Source organism: Tauraco erythrolophus, chromosome 8 (genome assembly GCF_009769465.1).
Source record: "Tauraco erythrolophus isolate bTauEry1 chromosome 8, bTauEry1.pri, whole genome shotgun sequence".
Lineage (NCBI taxonomy): Eukaryota > Metazoa > Chordata > Aves > Musophagiformes > Musophagidae > Tauraco > Tauraco erythrolophus.
In genome coordinates this window covers 22993200-23014876 of record NC_141472.1, presented here as the reverse complement: position 1 = coordinate 23014876, position 21677 = coordinate 22993200, and the positions used below count along the sequence as shown (strand labels likewise).

Sequence of the window (21677 nt, the reverse complement as noted above, 5' to 3'; positions counted from 1 at the left end):
AGAACTGTAGAAGAGTGGGACAGCGAGTTGCTGTTGTGATATCCACAGGGGATCTGAAAGGCCATGTTTGGAAACATAGGTGACTTATGAGGTCACCAGTAAGAATGGAGACTAGAGGTCCAGGCTGGAAAGACTTTGGGTCAGTTTTTCTCTCCAAGACTTGTCAGCTGTGTGCAGTGAACATCACTGATGAGAAACCAGTTCTGTTGATCAGACCACAGGGGAGGGTGCGTGGCAATGACATCTGGCTTTTCTGTGAGCTCTTCCCATGAGCTTTCCAGATAGTAGTACCTCTTTGTAGGGCAAGATTTGGCAATGCTAATTGATCTCTGACATCTTATCAGAGCTTTATTTCGTGTAGTCCTTGAAGTACTCAGAAGAGAACAGTTGCGTAACGATTAAACAGAAGCTATGTAATCTGGAAGGAATTACCAAAGCACCTATTATATTATGCATCTTTTCTGGTCCAATTATATAAATATGCTTTATTATTTATAAAACTGCATCACTTCAAAATTTAGTGCTGTATTTCCTTTTTTGTGAACTACTATATTTTGCTCTTAAAACTTTCAGAGCAGCATTTTGAGCATACAGATTTAGGACAAGACTAGTCTCAAGTGGCACTGTAACATGAAGTATTAAATAACTGATTCAAACTGCAGCCAAGAGGAAAATCAAATGACAGCCAAATCTTGAGTCAGAAAATTGAAGAGGAAAGCAATAAAGATTTCTTAATTTATCATACCTGCTATTTTACACATCTTAGTGAGCTGTGCATAACTCCTTCCTCAAATAACTTCTGCTTAACCATAGTGCAGGAACTAGTTACTGTTTGCTTGGTTGCTCCAGTCTAACTCAACTTGCCAAAAAGCGCAATAATAAATCTTTTTTTTTTTTTAATTAACACTCTATATCCAGTTGCATCTGCCAGGCTTTGCACAAATGCAGCAAATTATCATTACAGAAATCTTGGGAGGCAGCAAATTGGAGCAGTGGGGGCTACTCCCGTCAAACATACTGTCACACTTGCAGTTTTGTATAAGACTAGTTATCAGGAATGAAGATAAGCAAATATTTAGTGGAGGGTACAGACTGTTCGAAGCAGAGTTGCACTTCCATCTGGTTTCTGAGCCAACTGAAGGTATGCCATGGGGCTGTCCTACATGCTAATCGTGTTTCTGATGTGCTTTATGTTTGGCTTTTCAGTGTATAGGTCTGTCATGATCTAAGCATATAGAGATGTAGGATTTAATAAAGCTCTTAGTTTATTTTAAAAGTGCTTTATTAGGTGAAGGAGATTATGAGATTGGAACTCAAGAGTAGATATGCTTTAGGAGATCTCTCTGAAAATTTGCAAGTGAAAATATACCTTCATGTGTACCAAGCCAAATAGTATGTGCGCTCCCTGGGTTATCAAATTACCTTCACCCTGTCTTATTTTGAGTTCTGCCTGGAAAAGAGTTGGAAGTCTGATTTTTCTAAATTCCTTAAAAAGCTGATGTCTCAAAAGAAGGTGGCAATTTGTTGCCTTATTCTTCTAGATAGTGACGCAGGCTGTGAAGTATTAATAGACACCCACCACAGTTCCCTGACAACCCTGGGAGATAGCGCTGCTTACTGCTTGTGTGTGTTAGGGCTTTGATCAGGGAAGGCAAAACATCCAAAAAGATTGCTCAGAGTGAAACACAGTGACACCTGAATTGTCATGCGCCTGGTTTGTGCAGTTTGTGCAACTGAACTACTGTAAGACTGAAGTCTTAATACTTTAAGATTGACACTTGTGATGCAATACAAAAGGTCTTAAGCTTGAATTTGTAAGACTATTAAATGTTGGAGGTGCTAGTAGCCCTCCTAGGTTTTGGATGGATTAAGCATTAATTTTCTGTGCTCTGTCTTGTATTTTTACATGGTTTATTGCCTAAAAAAGTATTATCTTTGTGAGAGTGTTTTGTTGTTTTAGGGGAGGAGGGTTGCTGTTTGTTTGGTGTTTGGTTTTGGTTTGGTTGGTGTTTGGTTTTGGTTGGATGGGAGCTATAATAGGTTTTGGTTGGATGGGCGCTATAATAGGTCAGTAGACAATGTCACAAATATTAAGAAGTTGATCCAAAAGTTCAGAGACTGTTGGTTTTGAGATCATGATCTAAATATCTCTCCTTAGACATAACCATCTAGAAGGAATGTGTACCTCTGGCTATGCCAGGAGCAGAATTAATTGGATTGTCTCCTTGGGTGAATCGGAAAGTTGAAGGCTCTGGTACTGTGTTTGGGGAAGCAGAAAAATGCTATATGAGGATAAAACATGGACTGCTTTAAGTCACAGTGGGCAGGTAGGGAACTTAACAATGCTTACCTTTTAAAAGAAATATTCAGTATTGTTTAAACTCAGCCTCAGAAATGCTCTTTTGAGCAATCTCACAGTGAGCATACTCTTCACAGCCACAGGAAATCACAGCAGCAAAAATCGTTTCAGTCTCAGCGAAGGATTGCAATAGCCCAGCTACATGCTCGCCTGGTTCGGTCAGACAGTGGGTATTAAAATGAAGGGAGAACAAGCTGTGTGATGGCAGTTCAAGGCTTCTTGTCTTCTCCAGGACCAAGGCCTGCAGCTGTGGAGTTTGCATGAGGCTCGGTTTGGCTTTCAGTGCAAAGCCTGAACCCAGAGGTCTGTGTGCCATGGCCAGGAGCTGAGCAGCAGGTGACTGAGAACAGCAAATCTGAAATTTTACTGAAGTGAATTTCCATGGGAAAAAACGCCAGGAGCCTACAGTTTCTCTGGAAATAGTTTTCAGAATTGGAAAACCTGTTTCTTCAACTTCAGGCAATGTGGTGAGCCCATGGCTAGTTATTAAATATGAGGGGTTTTAATATTCACTGTTTTGAAGCATAGCATTCTTACACTACTGTTTGTGGCCCTGAAGGTAGCAAGTCAGTGGCAAAGCATCTCTGTAAATAACATCTACTATTCTGGAAGCGAAATAGCCATCATGTTTTTAACATTGTGCATTTATTATGTTTTGTGTTTGCTTGTCGAAAGTCACTGTCTGTGGGTAACTGTGGACCCTGGCATGCCATTGCTGAGCAGTGGGCACTGGTTTGGCATCGGAGCCGTAAGGGGTGTGCGAGGGGCGTGCTGCAAAGCACGGGCACTGTGGAGTGCCCGTGTTCACAGCCCGGCTGGCTGGTCTGCCTGCAAAAGAAATGGAAGGAAGGGAAAGCTGCAGGAGCAGAGAGGCCTTGTGCCTCTTCAGCCTTATTTCTGGGACAAGCAGCCCTTTTCTTCAGAGAGCAGCCATGCTCAGCTTGCTCTGCTGGACAGCAGGTCCATGGGAAGGATGGCATCTTTCTGACACAGAGCACAAACCCCATATGGTGGGCTCTGCAAAATGGTGGGGGTGTGTGTATATGGGGTAGGGGAGGGCTTTTCTTGAACGTTGCTTGAACAATTTGTTTTTATTAGCTGAAGTTTGATTTCCCATTTCAGAACAGAAATTTGGAGGGAAATTTTAAGAACAAAGTTCATCAGTGTGATGAAGGGAACCTGATTAGACATATGCAATAAGTGATGTGCTTGCTCAAGTGTGCACTTAAATAGTTTTTGCTGAATTGGGCATGACAGGGTATACCAGTGTAGTTGGCAGAGGCTCTCGAACTTTTCCATCTTCTTAGTGTTCTGTATCATGCTGAAGCATCTTTAAAATTTTATTAGCAGCTCAAAGTTAAAAGGATCGAGAGGTTAAGAAACTGTGCTCTGGATCAGGAATGCACTCACATGTTAAAGAAGAGCAGTCAGATCTATTGCTGCACTCTTGAGGGGCTCGAGAGCATTCATTTTAAGACTATGTTAGAAAATAATTAATTTTTTTGTTACTGAAGAGTCACTTTTTGGCCTGACTATTCACTGCAGTGTGTCACATCCATATTTGAATCACTGGCCTGGTAAGCACCAGCACAACCTGAAGGATTTGCCAGAAGGGCCATATGTAAACAGATTTGATCTCCCTCATCCTGAGCTTGAGCAGACCAGATGCAAGCCTGGTTCAATCTCGAAGTCTTGTAGGCGTGTTTGTGCAGGACTAAAGTGAACCTCATAAACCCTATTGCGAGCAAACAGATCAAGTCTTCCAGAACACTTGTTCCTTGAGTGCTTTCATCTGGGTTTGCTGGATTTAAATTAACCTAAGAAATCTTTCAAGCAGCACGCTTTGTTTGTATATGGGTCATTCAAATTCCATGTCTCTCTACAACTGACTGGAGGAGTGTTTGAGGACAGAGGGTGAGAGCAAATTCTCACAGAACAGAGCAGCTTCAGCTGTCGACATCTTTCGGTTAAATGTGAATTGATGTGGCGGTCGCTTACAATGGGGTGCTTCACCTAGTGGCCTCCATTGTATTGCTTTAATAGGGCAGTGAGTATTGCTGAGGGGAAAGGGGAACAAAAGGTGTCTTAGTGCAGATCTTGCCTTGCTTTTCCTAGTCTGTTGGGCTCTGGTACTGCTGCTTTAGAAGAGTTTTTGTCACTTTCACTGTTGCAGACAACCAGCTGTGACCCAAATGACAACCATGACCTGGGGACGTTCAGCATTAACTGCTGATGCTTAAGGGCTTGAGCAGGATGCCGGAAAGGGCACTGGAGAGGGTTTATGCCACTGGCCAGACATCCCTCCCTGTTCAGACTGCTCAGGCTAAGGGCTTTTCCCAACCATGAGAGCTGAGACTATTACTTAGGATACATTAAAGACCTCTCTTAATCAACTACCACTTTGTCAATTCACTTGGGAATAAGACTTGGTAACCTCACACTTCAGAAAGACGTCCTTCTCTTCTATTATGTCCTATGCAGAGAGGAAGAACATTTTGCCTAATTTCCCAAAATATACTGTGAGTGGACATGATTCCTACTCGTAACTGTTTTCCTCTACTTGCATCTCTTCATCATTGGGATGCAATGAGACCCAAATAGAATCATAGAATCAGAGAATGGTTTGGGTTGGAAGGAACCTTAAAGATCATCTAGTTCCAACCCCCACTGCCACAGCAGGGACACCTTCCCCTGGATCAGGTTGCTCAAAGCCTCATATAGAGAGAATAGAGGGATAAAGAGGTATATACTGTAGATCGTGAATGATGGATTTCATTAGAGTACTTGTTGCAAGAGAATTGAATTGAGAGTTCACCTTTGGAGGAATCTTGCCGGACAAATCCATCTTGAATGAAACATATTTATCTCATACCTTCTGGCTTGTCTGTATGATTCTGAGTGAATAATGCAGCTTCACAACCTAGTTCCTGTCCCTTTCCTCCCTGTCCTTCCTCCCAAGGCATGGAGTATTTTCTGCTACATTAAACAACTTCACAAGAAGAGATGGTCTTACACACCACAACTTTGTGGCTAACAAACCTTTCAGGAGCATGTGAGAGATGTGACAGAGGAGAAAATGGAACCTAGGTCTTCCAAAGCCTGGCAGGTGTTCTTACTGCTAGGCTACTGAGTAAACGAGGCAGCTGAAGGGGAGTGAGGACTGTTCATATGCCAACAAAGCATCAATGGGGTTTTAGGTTACTGGCTCCCTGCAGCAAGGTAGAAAACAGGGCAGAGAACTGAGGGATAATTAAATTCCTTGTGTGTTCAGAGGCATAATGATCTGTGTGTGACCTGTGCACAGGGTTTTTGGTGTGTCTACCATTAAATTTCTGATAGCACACAGCTGACAGCTACAGATAGACTCTTTGACTTTTTTTACAGCTGAAGCTGATGGGAACAACATCCCTTAATTCTGGCCATTCGTTGTATGTATATTTCTTCTGATTGTGATGCCTCGCAAATGTCACTCCTTCTATAAATGGTCTCAATTGTTGATTAAGTTGAATTTATAGATCTCGATATATGTTAATTTGTAGGCTGCAAGCATTTAGTTGCATCTTTATTTTATTTTATTAGACAGTTGCAAATGAAATATCTCCTGTCGTTAAGGTCATTGTGTTAGCAGTTAATGTGCAACATTTACTAAAATGTTAAACATAGTTACTTAGCTAGTTAGACCAGATATATTCACTTACTGTGTAATAATAAATACTCTAATAACTTAAAATTACCTTTTTTTCAAACCTTCTTGTGTTCATCTATTTGACTTTGGCCAGTGGATCCTTTCCTGTTAATTGCAGAAACAAGCCATCTACAAGTAGTGGTAAAACAATGCGGGGAAGCTCCTTGGACTCTTTGCATGGGATTGAGATTTCAATTGGAGTATTGAGCCAGCAGAATTTCCCTTTGAAACTCACAGGAAAGGCAGCTAGCTGCCTGGTACAGAGCAATGGAAAGTCCTTTGTAGTTCTGCTACTACCAGAGTTAGCTGATTAATGATGATAAATATACCGGGGGCCAATTCTGACTTTGCTTTCTTCTGAATTTTTCTTTATTGCAGTTTGACCAAGCCAGAAGTTTGTTGAATAGCTTTTGTGGATGCTGTTTAGCAGGAATGAGTAATTTTTTCTACCAATATTACTTCCTTCTTTAAGAAATTCATACTTTGACCAGCTTCATCTATCATCAAGTCCTGAGCCTTGCTTTATCTTCTGATGCTCAGTCCAAGTACGCTTGTTTGGCAGGTTAGGGAAAAAGAGGAAAGAAGACCAATAGCATATATTATCATATACTTGTATACATGTGTCGCCTTTGTAGCATTTGAACAATTGGAGCAAGTCGATTTTCTTTGGCAGACTCAGATACTACTGGTGGCTCTTGGCTCTGAGTTTTTTTCTGAAGCATCAAGAATTCTCCAACAGGGCAATCCATGGCTTTAGCACAAATCTATGGCAGTGGCAGTGCTTTGCGGGGTGAGTGGAAAGTTAGACTGGGAAATCGGTGTTTCTGAATTTGCTTGTTTCGGGAAAGGACCTTTTTATTTCCTCTGAAGTGATAGCTGCAGCAAATGCTGTGACCAGAGTCTTTCAGATGTCTGTGCAGACTGGAAAAATCCCTGAGACCCATCATCTGAAACTTAATTGTTAACATATTTCAGATACTTTATACTGCCTTTGAACTCCGCTATGGAATATTGCATCTCCCAACAGCAAGCTACAAATGTCCTCAAACATGTTACGAATTTTGCTTGGAGTAAAGTGAAATGAAGGTAATACTGAGGGGATTTTTCAAACAAGGAAACTCTTTGTGAGGAATTTGTCAGAACTGCCCAGGCTTGGGAGTGAAAGAAAGGCACTGGAAATGCTCAGCAGTGAGATTAAGTTAGACAGTTTTTCCCTCCTAATATTTTTATTTCAGTGACAGCCTTCAAACTTTCACTAGATAAGGTATATAACCTTGAAGTTAAATGGCAGGTTTTCTAGCCATAGGATCAGCCTAACAAGAAAATCGTTACCCAGATAAAACCTTCCTTCATACTGCTGTCCTTGCTGTTGCTTCCGTGTGCGTGATCTGAAGGTTTCTACCAGCACAACTAATGTTGTGCCTCCAAGGGCTCTCTTTTCTCAGTTATCTTGAAGAAACTGCCAGCTTGAAAGCTGTGAGCCGTGTTGCTAGTGTGACTGAACCCTTGAAGGGATTGGTATTTGTATCATGTCAATTGAATAAATTAATCTCTGCAGTGCTGTGGAGGCTACAGGATAAGAGTTTCTGTTCAGCTGAAATATCACACTTTAAATCTCATTGATGTTCTTACACTCTCCGGTACTCAACTTGTCAGACGGTTATTTATGTATGACACAACTTTATTTCCGAATACTTGTAAAAGTAGCTTTGAAGAGGAAGGTTTGGATTAACCTTCTTTTACATAGGGGCATTTTCAGTTTTGAAGCCATTCCAGTAATGTCTGAACATGCTTCAATGCCAATTAACCATAAGGTAATAGTTCTGCCAGTGGAGAGAAAGTTTTAAGTGCTGTAAAATATGTAATTGAACATGATTCATGCTGCAGTATTGTCTCACACTAAGGTAAAAAAATCTCATCCTGCTATAAACGTTATGAATAGTACCTCACTGGTGTTTGTCAAGCATGTTTGTGTAGTCACTCCAACCCTTGGAAAATAAACAGGAATTCCTCTAAGAATTTACACTGCATGTGGTTTTGATTTTATTTCCTTGTACTTCTCTTAGACTCTTCTTTCCTTAGACTCTTCTTTCCTAAGCCAGTAATGGGTCCAAAAGATAGGAAGATACTCTGTATGTCTGCTTTTATTGGGGAAAAGAGAAAGACCTAGAGAAGATGATTTTGTATTAACTCTTCTGCTGGTTTCTCTCTTATTTTCTGTGGATCTTGATCCCAGCTTCTAGTTTGCCACTATCTGCAAAGAAAAACTAGAAGCCCGGCAATTATTTCATGTGTACTTGGGAAAATGTAGAACCATCTTTCTCAAGGAAACTCTTTGGAACTGAAGATAAATTGTGGATATATATCTGTATCCAGCATATCTATCTGATGCAAATGCACTCCCTGAAACCAAGAGTGAAGTGCTGGAATCTGCTAAGTGAAATTCTGGCTTTTCATTACTAAAGACTGTATTTGATATGTAGCACTCTAAAGTCACTTGTTGAAGGCTTAATGACATTTCTTATTATCATTGTCCTGGTGTCTAATAACAAGTCAACTTCCCTGCAATAGGCATGTGAATTGGACTTTGTCCTCCACTGTCCTGCTAGTTTTTGTGAAGCTTCAAAAAAAAATATCCTTGAAAATTTGTTTTTTTTTCCTGTGATGTTTAGGTTAAATTAGCCAGTATTTTCAGAGGGCTGATGGGAGGCTGGGAAATGCAGGCAGATGAGCTCAGCTCTTGATAATAAAAGTTGTAGAAAACCAGACCAAAATTTTTCTTCACCTTCTGTTAATGTCATCAGGGTGTGGAGGTTTGGCAGTGCTGTAAGAAATCATGTGTTGAACTGTAAAGTACGTAAACCTGATACCCTAATCTCTTGTACCTTTTGCAGGTGGAGATTTACATTTTACCTTTATATATTTACCTATGGAGTACGGTTCCTGAAAAAGGTAGGCACTGACATTATTATGCTTTCATAACACATCACAAATTTGTTTGAAGTCTCATGTAGGTATAATATAAAGCACAGGCATAAAACTTATGTTCATGAAGAATAAAAATTAAAATTTAATTTGCATTTATAAAATGAGTTGCTACTGGCATTGGTAAGGAATATAAGTTCTTATCAATATTTAATGAGATTAAAAAAAAGTAATAATTGGTATAGCAACACGCCTAGTTCACTTTATTACTTTTCATTATAGGTGTTAAGCTGGCAGTAGGGCTTACCAAAGTATTCATCTCAATTTCTGCATCATCCTTGTTTAAATGCCTCTGGCAGAAGTTGCTTTTTATTAACAAACAAAATCCAATAGTGTTTTATAAAATGCTATTTTTTGCTCATTCTTTCTCTGAGGTACTGTGGAGAGAAGTTTCCATGGAGTTTTCCATCAATGCCGTGTTTCTGGTGATTTAGCTTCTAAACACCCTGGCATAGGTCTATTAACCCTGCCATGGGCAGTAATATGGATTTATGGTGCAAACTGTTTTTACAATGTGACTAGTTCTCAGAGCTTTTGTGCAAGTCGGGCCATATTTGTGTAATTCTGAGAGGTGAAATTAGGGGAATATAAGGTCTCGGCACATTCATGTAATCTTATTTTCTTTATTTTGGACAAAAATTTGACAGAAGAAAATGTATCCTAAATGTTTCTGGTGCTTTGTAAGTAAAAGTAGTTATTAAAAAAAAAAAGAATCCTCATTGTTTTTATGGTTGTAATTCTTGAGGATGTCCCAGGTGCCAGTCAACTTGGTGCCGGCAAGACTGATGGTGTGCCTGTGCGGAGAGGGGACGTCAGAGCTGTTCTCAGCTATTTACCAGTAGTCAGCCCCAGAGGAACTGTGTGTGCCAGTCCTCCAAATGGACCAGAACAGCACGTAATTTGCAACTTCTCCCTGCCTCCTTGAACATTTACACTTTGTGTGTACTTCATCCATTAACATGCTATATGGTCATGATCTGATACACAGTTTTCTGCCTTTGATTCCATCCGTGTCTGTGGTATGAAATACGAGAATAGTTTTAATAAGCAATTGTCACAACCTAAAAGGTTACTTGGCCTGCACGTGTGTGGAGGTCACAATCATGGGTTCATAGGATTCTGCAGTACATGAGGACACGGAGGCTTTATCTTCTGAATTTCTCTGCTTTATTACAGATTACCACAAATACCACAAAAATAACCATTAGCAAGTATCATGAAATTACTACTAGAAAGCATACCTGTGATTAATAAAGTGCATCTCTCTCAGCACAAAGAAATTGCTTATTCCAGGGAAAACTGTGAATACCAGTATTTCTAAAGACTGAGAAGAATACAGTAAATGCATCCTTCATTACAGGCCGTTGTGAGCTGTTTCTACAGGCTGAGTTGACACAGAAAGTGCAGGATGTCTTTCTCCCAATTCAGCCTATCTCTGCAGTTTGAGGGCTGGCTGACATAGCATGGTTGTTTGAACAAGGTGTACCATTGCTTGCTTAACAAGCTTAACAAGGATGGCTTGTGTAATTTTGCTGTAATTTTAACTTTCAACATGCTTAATTTTTACAAAGCGAACTTGTGCCTTATGTAATTGTGTATGTATTTTTAATTACTCATTTTTACACAGTGTTGTAAATGAGTCTTGCAACATTTTATGCTCTAGTCATTATTCCAGTGTTCTGCTTTGTATACTCAGGTCTTTCACATGGGAATGTATGTAAATTAACAAAATTATGATTGTGATTGTATTTATATTTACACCATCTCCCTAATAACATCGTGTAACTAAAAGAAAGTACAGGCTTTTTGCTGTTCGTCAAACACCAAAGCTTTTACTGGGTCCCCCCTTAGGGGGCAAATGTGGGTTTGCAAGGAATGAAATCTAGATCCTAAAATCTGGAGGGAGATACTTCTTTCAGAGCTTCACTGCAGTACCAAAGTGGATAATCCTATTTAATTTGTCTTGGTTTTCTTAATGGAATAATTGCAAAGAAATGCTTACTTGCTTCCTTAGGAAGCTAGTGAAAGAACTTAAGCATAATAAATTATCTTATAAATTTGATAAAAGGATCTTTCCTTCAAAAAGCTGTTTTGCCTGGAGAGAAAGTTCATGTCAGAATCAGCCATGTCTTGCTGTGCTAATGCTACAGTAGAGATCTGCATCCTTTCACATAACAAGGTCTGCTTAAGACCATCACTAAGATACCTGGTCTGGAAGACTGATAGCATGGTGAGTGAGCCCAGTGCAGTGGCAGTCCTGAGGGGTGCAGTTCCGTCACGGCAACACGTGCTCCCTTACACGGAGAGGGGAGAAAGAGTAAATACTACAGGGGTCCTTTTTTGAAGAACACAATATACCGCCATTATAGCACCGTATTGGAAATACTCATTTTGACTTTTGAAAACTAAGCTAAGGCTTAGTTAATACATAACTCACAGATAGTTGGGTAAGACATTTTGATACACTATGTCTTTCAAACATCCGAATGTAATAAGAATGTATTTTTAAAAAGGAAACTGCATTTTGGTGCTTTTCAAATGAACAGAATCATTCAAGGTTGGTTGTTTTGTCCATTTCTGGATAGTTAAGATCCTTGACTTGAGAAAGCTGATTTTGCCATCGTCAGTGGGATGTGCTCCTTGTTAGTTGATCTTATGATTTTTACTCTCATGAAGTACTCTCTTTAGAAAGGTGAACCAATTCAGTTGTATAAAAGGCTCTCCCTAAAACACTATGCCCAATGCATTGCCTCTTTTATAGTTTCTTTGTTGCTTCTAAATTGCTGTGCAACAAAACACTTTGATTCCTGTAGTATTGTCCTTCCCTCCTGACTTGACCGAGTCTCCTTCCAACCTACCGCTCCTTTGCTTTGCTGCTTATGTTGCTGACCTGATGGGTTTTTTTGTTCACGTTTGTCTCTTTTAAATGTTCTTTCCTTGGTTTGAGGGTGAAATTAATCTTTACCTACAAGACTGGCAGGGAGCCTGTCAATTACTTAAGCACCACTTTGAGCTAGTTTTGAGGTCCTTTGCTTTGTGCTGGCCCTTTGCCTGGAGGCCAGTTTCACCTTCTGGATTCTTTCTGGAAACACCTTTCTCATAACACAATGAATTATTGCTACCTTGTCTTCTGCTGTCACCTCCCCTATTTGTTGTGTGAAGCAATATTACTGCATCAGTGCAGTATCAGCAGAAGGGTGGATGTCTGTGTTTCCTTGTGCCCACCAAACCACCTGAGGAAGATACAAACAGGATACTTTGGCAAACCGCCATTCTTGCAAAGAATGCCATTAGGTCTCTGGTGGCTTTGTAGAGCTGATAAGCTTATCTGGCTTTAAGGGAAGATGTGCCAAAGCTTAATAAGCAGTAATTAGGTAGCAGACTTATCAACTTTGTTTGTTTTAGTTCTGTAAGTGTAATACTGTCAGCCTGGCACACATGCTGACGTTAATTTATTTTTAGAACGGTAGTAACTAACTACATTAAAGTTTTACATTTGCCTGGCTAGAGCATCTTGCAAAGAGAAAGAGACCTGGGGTGTCAGCTTTGATTTTCACTTCCCTACAGAAGCACATGAAAGCTAATAAAGCTGTCGTTTGGAGCAATTGTAGCTCTCTCTAAAATGTCGTGGCAAGCTTGTCTTTGTTACTGTCCATGACTACTGTTAATGGCTTATCTAGGTAAAAGAAATTTCTGCACTCAATAAAGCAACCTGTAAGTCTTTGTAGTGACAACTGCACGTGATACGATATATCAGTTCTTTTGCCATGCTATAATTGCTGAGTACATTGCTACAGATTTAGAAACTTTCTTCTCACTGAAAGCTCTGTCTCTTTATCAAACTGTTCTTTTGGGTCTTGTCTTTTTCCAGTGAGAAGATGTGTGCTGTTAAGTCATAAATAAAGTAAAAAAAAAAAAAAATCTTACTTTTGTTGAACGATATTTTCAAAAATTCTCAGTTCACAGGAAAAAATGCCTAATATAAAGCTTTATCTTCAAAATTTGCTCTCTTGCAACAGCACCTGTCAACCTATATGTTTTAAATAAGTTTTTGTCTTAGTGGTGTCTGCAGGACACTTAGATTGGGCCATTTTTGGGGATTGTTCAGCCTGGAGAAGAGAAGGCTCCGGGGTGATCTTGTAGCAGTCTTCTAGTAAGGGAAGCTGGAAAGGGACTTTTTACAAGGGCGTGTTGTGATAGGACAAGGGGCTTTTACTGAAAGAGGGGAGATTTCGATTAGATACAAGGAAGAAATTTTTCACTCTTGATTCTGTTGTAAAATTTTCTCAGCTATTGGACAGCTATTTGCAGAACATGTTGCGTGTTACTGACGTAATTTGGAGCAGAAAAAAATATCTGCATCAGAATGATCAGTATTTCATTTATCGTTTCCATCTTCTCTTGCTGTACTTGCTTCATCTACTTTTCCACGTAGCTAATGCTTCTGGATATTTTGCAGAACTGAATAATACAAGAAACACAGCATCTTGGAAATATTCACACAGTTTGGAATACATCTGACCATCTGATTCTTAGAATGAGACTACTTAAACCAGGCTAAATTTTTCTGGTTTTAATGCTGAGATACCAAAGCATAAGTTTGTGAAATATCTACCACCTTGGTTTAAACCAGAACTGACTCTAGAAAACAACAATGTGGCAAGATCTGGAAGCGGGAGGTTTGCCTCCAGAGCCCTTGCTGCCACCCTCTCCCTCCCTCATTCTTGAATAATTTGAAGCAGGCATTCAGCTGGGCACTTTTTCTAGTCTAGTCTGCATCTGTTGTGATGTTTCCTTCCCGTGTTATACCTAAAAGGTTGTTATATTATCTATTACTGAAACCTTGTAATTACTTTTGTTCAGTGAGCTTATCTGCCCAATACTGGATAAATACTCTCATTTAAATGAAGAATGTCAGAGGCCACTCTGGAGCCCTTTTAACACAATGCTGATATTTGATATTTTACTGTGCTATTAACAGAGGGATAATGTGATACGTATCCCACTCAGGGAGGAAATGAAGTCTGCCTTTGGCAGATTGTGCTTGCTGTAAAATTGATTTGGACTCTGTTTTTCTTTTTTCTAAATCGGACACCAAATTGCAGAGTATCTGTAAGTGATGAAAATTGTTAAGCTATAATAGTTTTGGATATTAAAATTCAATCATACTCTTATTCCTTTCTATGAAAGTAAGGCTGAGCATTAGATGCTCAGTAAAACAATTTCGAATTCACTGTGTGAGCAGGAAAGAGCACTTGTGCCAGAGTCTCCCGAAGGATGCTGTTGTGAAAAAGGTGAGACTCCATATTACATTTTTAAGTAAGCATCATCAGTGGAAAAGATTTCCAGTAAGACCAAAGTTAGATCCCATTTAATAGAAAAGGAATTTGTTTCAGTTATCTCTTCAAAAGGGCATCAAAATTGTTGAGGGCATTTAGGAGAGATTATAATAGAGTGCTTTGGATGTCTTAGATATAAATCATGAGTCATACTGTGAGAAAGATCGAAGTCAGTGGAGAAACTTAATTTTAAATTAGTCCAACATGTCAATGTACATCAACAAGGAATAGGAATGCATTTTGGACAATGAGGATTTGTAAGAGAAGGCCAGTCAGCATAGGAAGTAATTTATTGTATAAGCTGTTGGAAGTTAAGGTAATAACTGGATCAGGCAAAGAGGACAAAAATAAGCCAGCTGTCAGAATTTATTTGTGGCTGAAAAGGAACAGAAAGTTTTTGAAAGTAACAAACAAAAGGAGGATATTAGTGATACTCGTAATTTAGTAATAGGACTCTGATAAAAATAGGACTTTCAAATGCAGAAATGAGGACAATTTGACATAAGCATAGGGAGGAAAAGCAACACACTGATTTTAAAATTTTGTCTAGAATTGTAATTTTACTTTATCTACCTGGAATCCAGCTGGAGGTATTTAATAACGCCATAGTAATAAGTAAACACTCTGCAATCAGTAATTTGGAGAGTTAGGCTGGTACTTGAGCTATACACAGCATCTTTATTATTTGTACGTTACACTTTGTTCAGGGCGGTGAAAGCGGGGCCGCCAGCCCTCGTGTCCCCCTGTGGACTGGTTGCCAGTTTTGGCTTCAGCACAGTATTCATCTTTTTTGGTAGGACAAGAAGTAATAGCTTTAAACTGAAACCAGATAGATTTAGATTAGATAGAAGGAAGAAATTCTTCACTCTGAGGGTGGTGAGGCACTGGAACAGGTTGCCCAGAGAAGTTGTGGATGCCCCATCCCTGGAAGTGTTGGAGGCCAGGTTGGATGAGGCTTTGAGGAATCTGATCTAGTAGAAGATGTCTCTGGCCATGGCAGGGGATTGGAACTAGATGATCTTTAAGGTCCCTTCCAACCTAAACCATTTATGATTCTATGATTCTTGGCTGTCCAGCTTTTTGAAAAGTATGAATTTTTCAGTGTCGTATGCATAAAAATGGCAAATCTAGAGGAAATACTTCTGGAAGTGTTTTATTTGGGCTATTTTATGATAAAAATAGTTTTAATTATTCTGGAAACTAAGGTGGTTCATTCATACCAGTAGCAAAGTATTTAGCACAGCGCTCCTCTGTTGCCAGGAACTTTTCATATTTTGCTATTCAGATGAATAAAACAGTCCTATTTTCCACAGATAGTTAAACCTGAGCAAAGATTACACTTTTAGATGTAAGAGCAGGTTATTAATAATATGACTGGTGCTTTGAGTTGCCATTATTGAGCTGAACTCACTATTGAGGCAGTGACTTGAAGCAGGAGAGCTGTATCCTCATTTAAGCTAGTGTAACCTTTAGAACAATATGTATTTTTATACTATAAGGGCTTCAAGTCATAAAGGGCTTCACTTTACCCTCAAAGTAGTGGAGAAAAGAAGCTTGCCAGTTAAATAAATACGTTGTCAGAGAGCCTTTTTTTCGTATATTCCCTTTGAGTGTTATCCTGTTACACCTGTCAGGGCTTTCTCATTTCTCCTGCCTATTAATGATATTGGTTACTGGCTGTGAACAATGACAGAAGTTAGCATGGGGAAATACTACTTTAAGTTCAAATCTAATTCAGAGTTTTTCTTCTTTTAAATGCTATTACCTCACACGTGACTTAAGGAGTTTCACCTTCAGGTTTTTGTTTGGTGCCTGTCTTATCCCATCCCCTAGATTTGTAGACTCAAGAAACTGAGGGAGAGCAAGCTCGCTCCTCTTGCCCAGTTACTCTAGGATTTTGCTGTGCCCAAAATTTACTGTTTATGGTTTTATACTAAAACTTTATACAAATTTAACAGTTATAAAATATAAGCATAGTTCCTCTCTTCTCATCTCTACCAGCTGCTCTTATTGCTAGTTGTTTAATAGATCGGTTGCAGAAAACACTGTAAGTTATGTCTGAATAGATCTGCTGGAAGGATGGCACATGGAAACAACAAAAGGTTTGTATCTGTGCACTTCTGAGCCAGAGAGGAAGGTGAAAAACAAAGAGGAAATGGATGTAAAATTTTATGTAGGCTTAGACATTTCTAAAGGTTTGGGAAATTATTTTGGCTGTCTTCCTTTGCTCTAGTGAAGTAAATGTTACCATTGCCAGTGACTCAGAACGGAGCAGGGAAGAATTCCTTGCAAACTGTGTTTTTGTATTAAAGTTAATTAACGTTTCTCCCCATTCTCATTCTGTTAGAGGAAAACACAATATGAGTGATATTTTATTACTGGGCTTTTTCCAGGCAGTTCTTAGTACTTGTGGCATTATTAAATACACCAAGTAGTTCAGTACTAAAGACACCTGCAGCCGCACGAGTGAATTGCTCTGATGTAGTGTATATGCACTAACCTCAGAAAAATGCAGCAGCTGCAGGAGCGGGAAGGGAAGAGGCTAGTGTGTCCTTACTTATTGTTGCTTAGGGTTATGCCTTGTTTTAGCTGTACCCAGTGACTGTAGTGCTTGGAAATGGGCCCCTATCTAGTGACCATCACACTGGTGTGACTGGAGATGGGGACCGTTCAGCCCACCTTTTCCAGCAACTTGTCTGGAAGGAGCCCTCAGTCATCAGGTGAGACTTGCTGGTGTCTCTGTTTAGAAGCAGTCAGCTCTTCTGTCAAAGTTTTAGTGGCAGCATCAAGACTGAGGAGTTTGCTACCAAAAGGCTTCCTTACCAACTGCCCGTAATGGCACCGTGTGATTCGCACACACTCTTGCCTCTCTGGGGATAAATCTTGGCCCTGTGACCTAGAGAAGTCCTGTATTTCCTATTAAAAATTCTGCAGTTGCAGTAACTTTCTAATTTTCAGACTGTCAGGGATGATTTTGAGACCTTGCTGCAATGTGTCTATACTAAGGTAGAGCTACACACAGCTGTTGGAAGAGTGGAAGGTGGAGGGGGTTTTTCCTCTATACAGTTTTTTTCCAGTAGGCGGTATAGGTTCATAAATACCACAATCTTAAACGTCTAGTTTTGTGTGTAAAATTGTAGCTCAGTGGTCACTTATTAAGGAGTTGTTGATTTGTTATTATTAAAAATCGACTCTGTCTCCCTTTGTGAGCTGCATGCAGTAGTGGAGCATGATGTCAGTGAAGCAAGGACTTACAGCACATGGGGAATCCTGCAAAGGAAAGCAGCTCTCCAGGGATTTCCAAAAGTCAGCGTCAGGGGTTCGATGGAGGACGTGGTAAACACTTCCCATCAACACGTGGCATGGAAGTCGGTGGCTGGCCAAAGTCAGACAGACAGATGCACTCTTCTGGCAGAGCAGCCACAGGTAGGAGCTGTGATTACAGAGGGTAGATAGGTAATGAGTTTCGTTACTAACCACTTTCCTTTGCCTTTGAGTAACTGTAGTATTAGAGCACAGAGTGCTGAAAACCCTGGAGTTTTGTTGAAGCTGCGTCCTGTAGGAAAACAAGGAGTACTCTGAAATCGCACAGCTCTGCCATGATCTACTAGAGGTGAACTGCCCTATTTATTTGTTTAATAATTTGGGCTTGGGATTTTTGCTGATCTCTCAAAGGTATAATGTTATACAGGTCACCCTCCTACCAAGGTATCGTTTGCCAAGTGTAAACCTCAGCACTCCCTCTTTACAAAGTAATTCCAGACCTACAGTTGTATATTGTCTGTTTTAATAAAATAAATTCATAAATATCCTCTTAGATGCAAATTCTAGGCTAATTGATGTGGTCTGGCTCTGTGGTCAAAAACAACAAGGCATCTGTAAAGCTGACAAGTTTACAGCTGCTTTGCTTCAGCAAAGTGTTATCAGGCATCTGGAACACTTGCCTGGATGTGTCCACTACTTTTCATGCACTCTTCATAGTGTGCAGATAGAGTGACTACAGAATACTTTGAGTAGTGTTGCTGGGAAACCCATTAGCTGCAAATTAATAGGAAATTTAGCCTGGCTTCTACAATATTTACGTAGACCTTCAGCTGCTCTAAACTGTCATAGCAGCACTGGCTGCCCAACTTGCTCATGACAAAACAGTCCTTGAAAATGTTACCATTACACATGAAGGCAAAAGTTTTATAAAGTTTTGCTTACTGAAAAGCAACTAGCAGGGGAAGTGTCAGAGGAAGAAGGTACACACATGAGAACAAATATTTTGGTGGCTGGGCCTGCTGAGGGGACTGGTGGCTGGCCGGTCCAAGCATGGGGAAGAGATGATGCAGCCACCAGCTTCTCCAGCTGGAGTGTTCTTCACTTCTGTTCAGAGCATGCGATGGCTCAATATTTGAACCCTTCCAGATGCTCTGGGATTATCTGTACCTTTTGCCATCTTCATTTTCCACATAATTTGGAAGTTGAAATTATGTGTTTATCAGCACAAGACATAAACACCAGATCTCTGTACATCATGTTTTTAAAGGGAAAAGTGGATGTATTTGGTACATGGAGCTTACTCTGCCTTTCCAGAGATAATTTTATGTAAATAAATCCAGACTTGAATTCATTTTTTTTTCTAAAAATATTTTTGTGCACACACATACATTTGCATTTGAAATGTCAAGTGCATCTTCCCGTGATTGTTGTTAATCTTGGCCTTTTATGTGTTCTTCCGTATATTTTGTAGTTTCTGATTTGTAGAAGTATCATTTTTAATTTCGTTTGGAAATCAGCAGTGCAGATTGTTGCGAGGAAAGGCTGAGCACTCTTCGTTGCAAAAGCATTTTTTCCCCCCTAACACCTTGTTTCTGCAGACACGAAGCACTAAGCTCTAGAGAAAAAAACAGTTCTGCAAAAACTTGTAGCAGCTTCCTTAGTCACACAATACCTGGGAAGAGAACCTCAGGAGGTTCATCAGCAATGTGTCACATTGTCTTCACTTCTATTGTCAGCTGTGCCAAGAAATATGAATGACTGCTTGGGTCTGTGAAGATTTTATGAAAATGCTGTTCCCTAGTGTGAAAAGCAACTGCATCCCAAACCAAATCGCCAGTCACCGGAAGGCAGAACACGCAGAGGTTGATGCAAAATAGTAACTATGGATTTTGTCATTTTGCTGAGTTCTCTTTCTTCCCAGCATGTTTTTTTTGACAGCACGTAGTCATTTTGTGGGAAATATACTTAATTTTGATGTGTAGGTGACTAAACACCGGTGCTTGCAGAGAGTCAGTTTATTCTGCAGTTCATCCTGCCGTACGCAATACCAGGCAATGCTCTTGGCGTTGTTTGCTGCTAAGGTTGTGCCGTCAGTGCCTGTCACAAGTGGCCAGTGGAGACTGGAAACTGAGGTATTTTCTAAATCAGTGAGACTTTAGTAGGAGAAATGCTTAAGTAGTAGCAGAAAAATACAACAGTAGCAAGGGATGATGTTAACATGGTCCAGATCCTGTCTTATCCAGGGTAATTTTTTAGAGGATAACAAGAAAAAAAACACATTTCTAGATAGTCAGAGACAGTTCCCGAGACACAATAAATCTGAATTCCTTGGAGGCCATTCAAACTTAGTGGAAGATGATAGAAACTTTGAAAAGCTGGCTCAGAAAGTTCTGTTTGTTACTTTGTAAATCTTCTTCTAAAAATCAAGGAAAATGAGGAAGAGTTTAATTTTCTTTCTGCTGGAGAGAAAAATGCTGCAAAATATTGATACTTGTGAAAAGAGAGAGGTCACTTTCTGTGACTTGTAAAACTGTGACTTATTTTACATCAATTAATACCAAGGACTTTTTCTGTAGTTAAAAGGACAAAAAGTCTATTAGTTTGTACCTATTATGCAGAAGCAAGTGTTTTCGTGGGTATTTACTCTCCTTAAAAGAGAAGGGCTGCAGTAGTCTACACTTACACTGATCCCCATTGAGCCAAGTAAGAAGATGGGGAAGGAAACCCAGGGTCACTGTGGAATTTGCATCTAAGAGATTAATTTATTGAAAAATCTCTTTGTTATACCATAAATGAGTGGAGTCATTTTTACAGTAGAACATAGAGCCCCTGGCATGGGAAACTACATAAGGATGCTTTCTGTGCTGCCTGGTAATCTGACTTTCTCTCTAATGTCAGCAGCGATTCAGCATATCATGCCAAAAGGATGCAGGTGTTGCAGAAAGAAAAAGCAAGTAAGCAATTTAAGTGATTCCACTCTAAGCAAGTGCTTCTTCAGCCAAGTGATATGCCAGAGGAATGCTTGTTAATATATTGAAAAAATTGCTGTAATCTCTAGCCATAATTAGGAAAAAAAGTGAAGATTGAGATACTATTTAATTTAAGCATGTAGAAGATCAAATAAAAAAAAACAAACAACCTAACCCAACACCCCAAAACAATTGTCAATTATGAACAATTGTCCTTCAGCTGATGTTATGAAAGGTGCTGTTCACAAAAAGCCTGTAATTTTCAGTTCCTGGATAATTAAAAAGAAGTGAAAAGTGTTAAATAATTCTATATTTTGCAATTAAAGATTTTAGTCTCCTCCTGCCCTGCTGTTACAATCGCACTCTTAGGTAGGTAAGCTGTAAAGCTCAGAACACAGCGAGGTGTTGGTCCACATGAGCAGGAGATGGTGTTCTGCCTGTCGTGGGAGAAGGCAGCTGCTTTTGAGGAAAAGAGTATGTGTATGTCAGAGATCATACGTGTGTGTCAGAGAGAGAACGTTAGGTCTAGGGGTAAGAGCAAATTGCACACAGCATTTGGGGGCTAAGTAAATGCTAATCAAGAGGAAATCTTCTGACCTCAGTTTTACCACTTGTTTCCATGAAGAGCAAGGACCTGCGCTAGTTTGATGAAAGTAGAGATACGAATGCCATGAGATGTCTTTGCCTGTATCAGCCCAAAATAAATGAGGTGGGTAGAACTTTGCCAAAAGTATGTATTATCTTTACTTTAATTAATAGTGCTAATTTCTGTTCCACTTAATATTGCTTGTAGCTGTTGAAGACAAATTATGTAAAGCTATATCCAAATACATTAACCAAGCCAGATAAAATCTTGGCCTTTTGAGACTGCAGATTAGTGAGTATATACACAGTGAATGCTCAAGATTTCTGTATTGTGCTGGCTTTGTTTCACAGGGTCAAAAGTTTTCTAATTTCAAAAGCAACTTAAAATTATTTTTTTTTTTTTGACTGAGGATGTCTCATTTTGATTTGAAATGTGGTTTTGAGCATTAATAGGTTTGTGTGAGATGTGGGGATTCTGTCGTGGTGTTCCT

The 21677-nt window shown here is 39.7% G+C and overlaps 1 protein-coding gene across 1 annotated transcript in view; it reads left to right on the top strand.

Moving 5' to 3' along the window:
• Nucleotides 1-21677, top strand: part of CERS6 (ceramide synthase 6) — a 127326-nt gene that overhangs the window by 60108 nt on the left and 45541 nt on the right. The window contains exon 4 of the mRNA XM_086615692.1: nt 8939-8996. Coding sequence (XP_086471818.1) covers nt 8939-8996 — 58 coding nt within the window. The remainder of the gene's footprint in view (nt 1-8938; nt 8997-21677) is intronic.